Raw genomic sequence first — 12,035 nt, 5'->3', positions numbered from 1 at the left:
ACTAGCCTTAAATGATAGCTGCATGTCAGATTATGTTTCCCCAAAGTGCTTTGGCAAGAGGTCTTCAGAGAATCACTTAGACTGTGTTCCAGGTCACAGGCCTGTTGTCTAGCAAGGAAATGGAAGTCATGACGAAACTTGTCAGAAGCCTATATATCTCTTGCCCAAGGGTTTCAAAAGCGCATATCTTGAAAGAGTATATTTTTGCAAGATCTGCATACTTGAAGAGCTACTAGCATTTGTTGCAGTGTTACTGTTACCATGCAATACAATTTCTTATGTTTTGTTGTTGTTCTTCTCATTGCCAGTAAGGTGTATATTGCAAATTACAAAATAGAAACCATTAAAGAACTTGTGATTTTTTTTTCTGTACACAAAGCTGTAAAATCTTATAATAGAAATACAGCTGGGCTTGTATATTAAGAATAGTATCTTAACATTGATTTGAATTCTTATAGAAATACACATTGACAGTCAATATCCTTTTTCTGTTTATTTCTGTGAATATTCTCACACAGGAGATACTGACGGGAATGCTCACCAAAACTGCATTAAAGAACAATTGAAGGAAAAGAAACCATGACAGCTCTTAATATGAAAATGTGACCAAGAGCCTGATTCTAAGTTATGCTCATCTGATCTGCGACCAGAAACACATCACGTGTTCAATCAAAGCTGCTGGAATTATGAATATCAAATGCTTGCAGTGTATTACTTGTGAACCAGCTCCAAATCAAGAATTATTTGCTGCAAATATTCAGCAAATAACTTCAAATGCAAAGAAAATGTGAGAGAGAGAAATGGGGAAAATTCATGACAAAGAAAAGAGGAGAAACTCATCAAGTAAATTTGAACTATTCACTCAGTAAATTTTAGAAACAGACATTGCCAACACAGTGTTTAATTTGGCTACAAATATTTACAGACTGGAAACATTGCACATACATTCCTATTTTCTATACACTGTACAGGACTATGAGTAACCACCACCAGGAGGACTTGAACCTGGGACCTCGGTATAGGAGCCTCTACCCTCTGAGCTAAAAGTCAGCTGGCTCCCAGCCCATGCTGTAGAGGTCTCTTGATCTTAACTGTTGCCGTGGCCTAGGTACCACTTGCATTGCTCAGTAACCACACTAGGGATACCTCTACACTGGCGGATTCTTGTGCAAGAACAGCTGTTCTTGTGCAAAAACTTGCCAGGTGTCTACACTGCACACGTGTTCTTGCGCAAGTAAATTTACAGTACAGCATCAGAAAACAGGGCTTCTTCTGGAAGAATAGTAATAGAAATGTAGCCGTGTTAGTCTGGTGTAGCTGAAGCAAAATGCAGGACTATGTAGCACTTTAAAGACTAACACAATGTGTTCATTTTTTTTAATTGTATCCTTTGGTATATATGGTTGTGACTATTTTCTGCCACTATTTGATCTGAGGAAGTGGGTCTGGCCCACGAAAGCTCATCATCTAATAAACCATCTTGTTAGTCTTTAAAGTGCTACATAGTCCTGCATTATTCCTCTCCCCATGAGAAATTAGCCCTCTTGCACAAGAGCTCTTCTGCAAGAGGGCAGTGTAGACAGTCAACGTGAATTTCTTGCGCAAGAAACCTCTATGGCTAAAATGGCCATCAGAGCTTTCTTCCGCAAGAGAGTATCCACACTGCCATAGATGCTCTTGGGCAAAAGCACATGCCAGTGTAGAGATGCTCTTGTGGAAGACTTTTTGCACAAGAACTCTTTCGCAAATCAGTTCTTGTGCAAGAAGCTGCCAGTGTAGACGTAGCCTATGTGTGTGGGTTATGTATGCATCACAAAACGTAAGCATTAAGAGGAGCTGTTTATACACAGAATTAATATAATGTGGCTACAGAACAAATTTATTCCAATAGACTGCATTTAAACAACATACTTACGGTACTTGAATGTTTTAAGAGTAATTACTGAGAGTTTACTCCATCAATTTTACATTTAGTTAAACATGTTTTTGTACATTCTCATTCAGATTCTGATCTCTCTGCTAATGTTGTTTTTCATATAGTTTGGGGCCAGTATATCTACTTTGTAATACTGCCAGTAGAACTAGGTGAATAGCTCTCAAAAACTGTTTCTACATATAGTAACACTAATTAAAAAAAAAACACCTGATCTTCCTTCTGTTTCCATGTGTTCATGATTTCTCATCTGTATTTGCTTGCAAGCAAATTTAGTGACAGAACAACCTAATGAACAGCTAATTTTAGAAAATATTTGCAGAAAGTGAATGTTTATATTCCCAAGCATAATAACCCTTCTCTCACCAGAAACTAGATTCTAAATATATGTTCGGTCAGGCTTGGATTCTGGAAAGCCTCCTTAATCAGTGAGACTTTAGGACATGCATAAGTGCTTTTGTGAATCAGTACCACAGAACACTTACAATGCCTCACGATCAATAGGCTCAACCAAAGTTAACCAACACAGCTTGACTTTAAATTGCAGATCTTGCATGCTGATGAGCTAAAAATGAAGATTTATTTGTATAAATTATTTGGCAAATGATTTTGAATAATGAACACATTTGAGAGAACCGTGGGCTGCTTATCAAATATAAATGGAAAAAGTCTAAATTCAAAAACTACACAGAGTGAATTATTTATTAGCTTTAGTCACTGGCCTTTTCAAAGGGACTGAATTTCTGGTCATGAGTTTCACATAATTATTGAAAATTTTTCTACTGATTATTTTGAGAAATTCAAATTTACCTCATTTACATCCATATGGGTTTCTGGTTTTAAAATGTTTGTTGTAATTTGAATGCTCCCTTCTCTTACATTTTCAAGTAATTTTCAGGTAAAGGTTTAAAAAAAAGGTTTAAAAAAAGGTTTAAAAAAAAGTCGAGGCTGATTGAAAAATGGGGGATACTTTCCATAGATAATTTCAAAACAATTATGTTTCATTTGAAATATCACTGATTTTTTTTTCTGAACCAACAAGAAACTTCTTTTAATGTGGGATCTAAATTACCATTTATGAAAGTCACTATCTATGTTGGTTTTTGAAACTTAAATACTTTTGAATATTGTATCTGTGTGATCCAACATCCACAGACTCCTTTGAATACCCCAGGCTTAATGGAAATTGGGCATTAAACAACTTTGAAAATCTCAGCCTTGGTTTCCTATCTATAAAGTGTCAAGATTTTTTTACCTATTCTTTTTCTGACAATCTAGTTAGTATGTAAGGTCACTATCGCTGAGAGAGTCTCCTATTATATGTCTGTTCTTTCCCCTAATGTAATGCTCGCAGGCAGAATCAAACCTTGGACCTTTAGCTCATGCACTAAGTACTAAAATTCCCAGGTTTGAGTCTGCCTGTAGGTGTTACTAGTGAGGTCTAATCTGGAATTTCATCTAGGAATTCTCTGAAGCTCAGGACACGCTTCCTCAGTAGGGGAAATATGTAACCCACACACCTTCTAAGGGCACATCTACATTGCAGGGCAAAAGTCAAATTAAGATATATAACTTCAGCTTCATCAACTGTGTAGCTAAGTCGAAATAGCTTAATTTGGCTTTTAGCACTAGCTACACAGCAGGATGTTGAAGGAAGAACACTCTTCCTTCAACTTCCCTTACTCCTTGTAAAATAAGGGTTACAGAAGTCACAGTAAGAAGTCCGCCATCTCAAAATTATTCTGCAATAATGGCTTGCTGTGTAGATGTATTCTAGGGCTACGTCTACACTTCCAATCTTGCAGAAAAAGGAGTTTTTGCGCAAAAAGAAAATTTCTACGCTGATTGTTTTTGCACAAAAACCCCACCGCAAAAACAGATCAGCAGAAAATATGCAAATGAGATCTCGACCCATGCAAATGAGTCCCTCATTTGCATATTTTTTGCCGAGAAAACTTGTAGACATAGCCTCGATTTGGTGTACTATCCCATCTAGTGGCACCAAGACCACTTAGTGTATGTCTAGACTACAAAGTTTTTTCAAAAAAGTGGCCTTTTTCGAAAAAAACTTCACCTACATCTAGACTGCCATTGTGTTTTCTAAATTAAATTGAAAGAACGCAATGGGTTTTTTTTGACAGCGGTAAACCTACTTTTACAAGGAAGAATGCCTTTTTTCCAAAGAGCTCTTTCAAAAAAGGCGTTCTTGACCACAAACAGGGCTTTTTTGAAAGAGATTGTCCAGATTGCTTGGGTGCTCTCTTTTGAAAAAGCAGCTCACTTTTCAAAAGACTCGGGGCTGTCTAGACGATCTCTTTCGAAAAATCTTTTTCGAAAGAGGCCTGTAGTCTAGACATACCCTTAGAGAGAACGAATCTGCCTGAGAACCAGCTGGCTTCTCACTCCTGCAGTAAAGACTCCTACACTTAGCTCCAGAAGTCCCCGCTTTGATTCCTAAGAGTGCCTAGGAATTGGACTAATTACTGGCATTTAAAATATTTCCCAGCATAAACTTTCAGTGTTTTCAGTGGGAAATGACCTCGTATGTCAAATTTGCCTCACTGTCAACAGCACAGTGAGGTCTGATCACACTTAGTGATATTGAAATAGATGCAATAAACAGTCTGGCTGAACCTAGAAATTCGATTGTTTTGAACATTTGTGCCAGTAAAATGTTGTTGCTTCAGTGTTCATAATATTTAGAGTGAAAAGTGGAGGGGAGAACAGAACCAATGCAAAAGTAATTGAAAAATGGGAAGGATTTGAGAATTTTTCTACTGTCTTATCCAGCTCCTCTTAAAAATATATTGTTTAGGAATTTCTAATTTTTATCCATAGTTAATTCCTCTAAGTGCTTTAGAAAATTTTATCCCATTTTTTTTTAAACAAGAAGTTTTGATTATGTTGTAAAATATTATGGGATGGATTTTCAAAAGAACTTAGTTGATTTTTTAAAAAAATAAGTGTGGTTGCACTTTGAAGACTAGCAAATTTGTTAGGGAATAAACTTTCATTAGGTCAAACTCTCACTACTTCAGATGCTTGAAGAGAAAAAAGGAAGGAATACAGAGATGGGAGTGTGACATTAACGCTAATTAAATCAGAGAGTGATGAGGTGAGTATCTCAAGGAGAAATTACCTGTTGTATTGTGATTGAGGAGCACAAACCCACACTGATTTTCAACAATGTTTGTAGAAAGTCATGAATAGACAAATAACACCACAAGTGTTTATTTTGTGTGTGGTGCTTTATGAACACATGTTGATGTGCAACCATAATTTATTTTTAAAAAACAGTGCCCGCAGAATACTGTGAATGGATCTATAGAACAGAGACATTAGAAGAATTTTGTATAAGAACATACATAATGAAGCGATTGCCCATGTATATTGCACACAGAGTATGAAATAAATAACAGAATAATTACTTAACTGCCTAAGAATTGGACTAATTACTGGCATTTAAAATATTTCACAGCTTAAACATTCACAGTGTTTTCAGTGGAAAATGACCTCGTATGTCAAATTTGCCTCTCTGCTGACCTAGGGAGGTCTGTCTACATGATGCAGTTCTGTGAGCTTCCAAACTGGTACTCTCTCACTGCAGAGGAAACAAATGACTTTTTTTTCCAACCATTCAAGCACGAATTCCCTTCCAGAGTGGAGCCTGTACTCTACCCAGCCCTCTTACTGGGATGTGTTGAGCCTTGTATCCTCGCATCTCTGAGCAAAGAGATGACTGACAGCTGATTATCTGAGGGAAAAAAAAGATTTTTAAAAGTGCTGTACAGTGTGAAGACGTCTTCCTGTGGGAAGAGTGAGGCAGCCTGCTCAAGTAACTCGGGGCTCTTTTGCGATGTCTCTTCCTTCATACCCCCCCTCCAATTCTTTCCTCTTTCTCAGGCACCCTTGATGTCTTCCCCCTTCCTTCTCTGCCAGCTGGGTTAGGTTCCCTTGCCAATCCCCCTTCTCTTCCTCTGTGCTAGTGAAGGATCTGCCTTTTCTCCTGCTGAGATAGCTGCCTGGGGGAAATCTCTCATTCCTCTCCTGTCCCTCTATGGCCTCTTTCCCTACCACAGGGAGATCTGAAACTGTCTATGGACCCAACGTTATGGGACTTGGGGAGACTATATCCTCCTCCCTCTCCAGTAAGGCACTCAGACCAAGAGGAGCTGTGAAGATAACTGAGAAACAACAAAAGAAGCAGTTGCTGACTGCTGCAACGATAGGCCTTGTCTATGCTTACCAGGAGATTGGCTCTACAGGGATTGATGCCCCGGGTTGATTTAGCGGCTCTAGGAAAGACCCATTAAACTGACTGCTGATTGCACATTCATTAATTCAGGTACTCCACCAGATCAAAAAGCATAAGGGGAGTCACCAGGAGTGTTTTCACACACACACACCCCATCCCCGCAGTGAACATGCCACAGTAACTCAATCTAAGGTATGTCAACTCCAGCTACATTATTCACATAGCTGGAGTTGCATACCTTATTTCAATATTGTTCCCTAGTGTAGACCTGGCCTTAGGATCTCTTATTGCTAGTGGCCAGAATGGAAAATTGCAGGTCATTTCAGGGGCTCAGGACCCCCACAACAGTTAGTAAACCTTACAGGTGCCCTGTGCAAATTGGGATAATTGACAAGAATATTGTTCCACCATGTGGCCTTTTTGAGAAGGGCTAATAAAATCTACTTGTCTTGCAGGACAGATAAATGCTTTCCTTGCAGGTTGTCCTCTTACACCAGTGGTTCCCAAACTTTTTGGCATCATGCCCCCGTTTTGATTTTTGAGAAACCCTCACGCACCACCCCTCCCCCCCCCCCCCCCCCCCCCCCGCAATAGCAGCACAACTTGTTGAGGAGGAAAAAAAGGAAATGACTGAAAAACAAAACTTAAGGACTTAAGGGAGGGGCACATTGGGTTGCCTCACATCACCCCCCCAGTTTGGGAACCCATGTCTTACACCAATGAGGCACCACCAATTCCAACTCCCAACTCCCTCTGATTGTCAGTGAAAGGTTCTGTGGGGGGGGGGGAAGCATCAGTCCCCGCACCACATCTCCTTAGAGATGTATACTAGTACAGGTTGTCCACAGTCAGCATAGAAAGTATAGGGCTCCCCAGAGTGAACGCGGGGGAAGGGAATGTAGCTTGTAATGCAGATTTCACAGCATGCCACCATGTATTCAAAACTTGATATCCAGTTTTACTATAACAAAACTTGGACAGTTCTGTAATCTAGAACAGATGTAGCCACCGCCAAAACAATACCTAGAGCTCAGAGAATAGGGGGCCCCTGCTTAAAAACATACCAGTAATGAAATTGGGTTCCATTCTGACTGTCCCATGGTGCTCAGGCAGATTGTATAAACATTAACGCTCCAGGGCACGTGGCCAGACAAATCATATTACTTTAGATTTAACAGAAATGTTTAACCCAGTAAATTAGTATTACTTCCACCTGAGGAGTCTGCCTATGGAAGACTCCTTACAGATGGCTCACATTCCTCTTTGATATTTAAAGGAGCTTGGAACACTTACTGCAGATGCACACGGATACAGAGATGGAAATTTGATGCCCCAGAGCATGTCAGAACAGCAGTGATGTTATCCTACTTTGTGCATTCTCGCTCAAAGTGCAACACAGTTTATTCATATTCACACACTTACTTAGTTCAAGAATTCACAGCTGCAGGCCTTAAAACAATTTTGAGTGTGGAGTCCAAAGCCAACCCCCTCGTCCTCTACCTACTCCCAACCACACACACACACTGGGATGGCTAGGATGGCTGCAGGGCAATAAAGAACAATTTCTGCCATGCACTATCTTGTTTACGTGGGTCTTTTGTATATCCTAGGTCACAAATCCTTTTCGGCAACTGAGCCTGTTGTTTACTCTGCCATTTTTGATCAAATGTGGTCTGAGGATACATTACAATGGGGGTAAATCCTCTAGCAATCCAGAATCTCATTTTCAGCATCAGGTAAGTGAAATTAAAGAACTACTTATCTGCAGCAAAGTTATGCCCTAAGCTGGGCTCCAGATCTTTTTAAATTTTGTTTAGGCAGGGAGGCTGCTCAAAAACAAATTGGAACCCACTTAAACCCAATTTTGAGGATGTCAGAGGTGCAAAGACCTTGTGCTGGGCCCACTGTACAGGGGTGAACTCAGCTCAACGTGCTTTTATATTGAGCAATGTGCTTCATTTTAAGGTGGCCTTAGTGCAGCACAAATACAAGTGTAAAAAATTATAAACTGATGTGTGTCCCATAAAGACTAAAAAGCAAAAGCCATATTTATTTTGAAATGGAAGTACTGAGCTTATTAAATCTGAGTCCATCCCTGCTGTCAGGACGAGAGAGATCCCCCTGCATAAGTAAACTGGTATCAAAGATAGGGTGTGGGTCAAATTCTGCTCCCCGTTTAGGCAAGTAGTCATGTCTATTGGAGTCAGACAAGGCAATTGTCACTTCAGGGCATTTTTATTTTATTGTGAATGTTCATTAGAGCAGGAAAGCCGCTAGTAACAGGAATCCATCGTTTCCTGCCCCCATGTATTCTGATCACTAGATGGGAACCCAAGAACATGAATCCAGTTGGGACAAGGGGAAGGAGAGTAGGAGAAATATGGCACTTGCTGAGGAGTACCCTATGACCAAAGCATTTTGTGTCCTCTCATGCTTCTATCTTAGAATTAAATTATGTAAATACCATTATCAGAAGATACCTGTGTGATCCTCCATACTTTTTAATTTCTTGCCAGCCCTGAAGAACTGACATTTTTACACCCTCCATGTGCTATTTTCCATATAAAAGCGTCACCCAGATAGCAAAATGCAGTAGATGGTAATGTACTTACCCTGTTTAACTTTAAAAGTCAGCAGCTTAAACTAAATTGCAAAAATTGGATCTGACATGTCTGATCTCTGGTTCTTCAGCTGCTGGCTTGATTCTTTCCTGATTGTGAAGATAAGGATCACTGGCTGGCTGCTGGTCACCATGGCGACAGCCAGCGCTTTCAAAGTCATGTGTTTTGCCTGTAAAGAAATGTTTTTTCTGTGTGTGAGTTCTTAATGACCAAAGATAGATCAGTATGGGCAGCTGTATGGTGGTTGTATAACTGGTTGCCCATGAGCGGAGCAGAGATAAAGGGAGATACACATTTTTAAGTCAGTTGAAGAGCCATAACATATTTTTGCTCTGTATGTAGGATCAAATCTGATATTCTGCTTCCAGCATTGGTTAGCACCTGTAATTTCACTGGAAAATGAACGTCCCCGTAAGGCACCTGATCAACTGTGCAATGCTGTACATGAGGGATTAAATCCTCCCTAATCACAGGTGATTGGCTAGTGCCTTAAGGCATAAGAGTCGATTAACTTACCACTCATAACCAAGAAAAGCACAAACAAATCCATTTTCAGAGCTTAGGGAATGCACAGTTGATGTGGGACACCTGAGTTGCAGAAGACCCTCAAATTCATGGAATTAATCCCGAGTGTACTTGAGTCAATAGAGACTGAGGAGGTGGGACCAACAGATAAAGTTACAGGAGGTTAGGGATGGGAATCAGAGCTCCCTGCCCTCCCTCTAATGCGGGTCACTCATGCAGCCTCACAGACCCCTTTCCTCTCTATGGCTTAGGTGCAGTGAGAATACCCGTTCCTACTTTACTCTGCTTTGACCATGGTGTGAGATCCCTGGGACTTTCAAAATGTTAACGATAATTGTAGTCCGAATAGTCTCACTGTGATTTTCTTGCTCTCCAGTCCATTGCTGAAGCCTGGGATCACTATGAAGATGGATATGCTCAGCCCCAAACAAGGTGTAGGATGGTTAGCCTTCAGCAGCCACTGATGTGAGAAGTCCCACTGATATAATGCATCCAGGGATGACACATGGGGTGGGGGCAGGAGGGCAAGAGGAGGATCCAGCCCTTCAAATGCCATGCGTGGCAGGGGCAAAGGGCTGGCCAGCAGCTGGTGGAACAAGAGTCCCTGGGGGTCAGGGGAGGCCAGGGGCACCTGGCACCTGCAGAAAGTATCTGGCCTCCTGCACTAATTGGCAGTGGTGGGGAACTCATTCTGCTCCCCCAGCTGCATCACTTGGGAGAGGGGCAGAACCGCCCCCGCACTCTCCATCAGAAAGCAGAATGACTTGGCTGAAGGAGAAAAGTAAACTGAGGCCATGTTGCTCCACTTCCCCCACCGCTGCTGGTGAGTGCAGGGAGGCTGGATCCCTGCTACCGCAACACTCAGGAGAAGAGGGGACAGGAGAGGTTGGACTTAGGGAAGTGGAGCATTGTCCTGGCTCTTCCCCGGCCTAGAAATCACATGGCTGGTGCCCTCTGTGCCACCCTTCACCAGTTACCTCTGAATGCATTTGTATGTAAGCAGTGACTGTTCACATGAGTAATACAATCAGTTTGTGGGATCAAGCCTTTCTAACTCCACTAGTTGACTATTCAGTAACAAAGAAAATACCAGTTAAGTCCATAATTCTTTCTTGACTTCTTCCTTTGTGACTGGCTTGCGTTTCCATGGGACCATCAATGTACTTCATTGCTATGGTTGGAGGCTGGTCTGGCTCTGAATTGAACTGCATGGCTGAGGAAAGAGGAGAATGAATATTTTATTTAATTGTAATTAAAAGATTGTGAAAAGAATTGGTTTCCTGTTGGGCCAACTCTACCTTGCTGACATGAACTTCGTATTGTTTTGATCCTGGACCCATGAAAGGACTGAACAGATTCATGGACAGCCTCTGGTTCCTTTGTTGGGTTTCCCATGATCTCATTCTCGGTGGCAGTCCTGTTTCTAATCAAGAAATAGGTATGCATTTTCCCTTTGCCCTTCACTTCAATCTCTCCTCTTTCAGTCATCTCAAAACTTTTGCCCTTTAGGCAGCTAGAACAACAACAACAATTATATTAAAAGGGGTTTTTACAGAGCAAAAGTTATCAGATTCTTAGCATTCTTCTCTCAGAATAGCGGGGGCTGTGTCTACACTGGCATGAATTTCCGGAACTGCTTAAAACGGAATACTATTCCGTTTTCAGTTTTTCCGGAAAAGGAGCGTCTACATTGGCAGGCTGCTTTTCCGGAAAAGCCCTTTTTCCGGAAAAGCATCTGTGGCCAATGTAGACGCGCTTTTCCGGAAAAGAGCCCCGATCGCCATTTTCGCGATCGGGGCTTTTTTCCGGAAAAGACTACTGGGCTGTCTACACTGGCCCTTTTCCGGAACAGTGTTCCGGAATAAGGACTTATGCCCGAGCGGGAGCAGAATAGTTTTTCCGGAATAGCGGCTGATTTTGTACAGTAAAGCGTCGTTGCTTTTCCGGAAATTCAAGGGCCAGTGTAGACAGCTCGCAGCTTATTCCGGAAAAGCAGCTGATTTTCCGGAATAAGTGGCCCAGTGTAGACACAGCCATGGTGTATATCAGCAATTAAACTAAAACAGGTGGGAAAAAGCAGGTTAGAATAGTCAAAATTCCCTACAATTAACTGAGAGGAAGATTTTGCTCTACAGCTGGTTTTTGTATTTAGATCAAGGTTTGGCTTGCTTAAGTAAGTATGCACAAAGTGCCTGATCCAAAGCCCACTGAGTCAGAGAGTCTTCCCACAGAATTTAATCAACTTTGATCTCATGGTGATCAGAATCATAGATTACTAGAACTGGAAGAGACCTCAGGAGGTCATCAAGTCCAGTCCCTTGCCCTCACAGCAGGACCAAGCACCATCTAGATCATCCCTGATAGATGTCTATTAAAATCAAATTCTCACTTGATAGGTAGGGTTCTTATTGTCCATGAAGCCATGGTAAAATTAAACATTAGTGATTGAAGTGGGATTCACCTGCCAATTAGGGTGTGTCTAGACTACCTAGTTTTGTCGACAAAAGTGGACTTTTGTCGACAAAACAATACCAGCGTCTACACTACCGCGGAGTTCTGTCGACATAACGTCAACAGAACTCTGCGGTTTTGTCGACGCTGGTATACCTCATTTTACGAGGCAAAACACCTTCTGTCGACAGCGTTCTGTCGACAAAAGGTGTTATTGCCTGTAACACTGCGTCCAAACTACGGAGTTCTG

The 12,035-nt window shown here is 41.3% G+C and overlaps 1 protein-coding gene across 1 annotated transcript in view; it reads right to left on the bottom strand.

The window, feature by feature from the left end:
* Positions 1 to 3,917: 3,917 nt before the first annotated feature.
* LOC102451605 (guanylate cyclase soluble subunit beta-2-like) overlaps positions 3,918 to 12,035 on the bottom strand; it is a 32,800-nt gene continuing 24,682 nt past the window's right edge. The window contains exons 14-17 of the mRNA XM_006131393.4: positions 10,633 to 10,847; positions 10,425 to 10,547; positions 8,801 to 8,978; positions 3,918 to 5,687 (exon numbers count right to left, since the gene is read on the bottom strand). Of these exons, the coding sequence (XP_006131455.2) occupies positions 8,827 to 8,978; positions 10,425 to 10,547; positions 10,633 to 10,847 (490 nt within the window). The 3' untranslated portion in view covers positions 3,918 to 5,687; positions 8,801 to 8,826. The remainder of the gene's footprint in view (positions 5,688 to 8,800; positions 8,979 to 10,424; positions 10,548 to 10,632; positions 10,848 to 12,035) is intronic.

This window comes from Pelodiscus sinensis, chromosome 10, assembly GCF_049634645.1.
Source record: "Pelodiscus sinensis isolate JC-2024 chromosome 10, ASM4963464v1, whole genome shotgun sequence".
NCBI lineage: Eukaryota > Metazoa > Chordata > Testudines > Trionychidae > Pelodiscus > Pelodiscus sinensis.
This window is presented reverse-complemented; position numbering and strand designations above follow the sequence as displayed.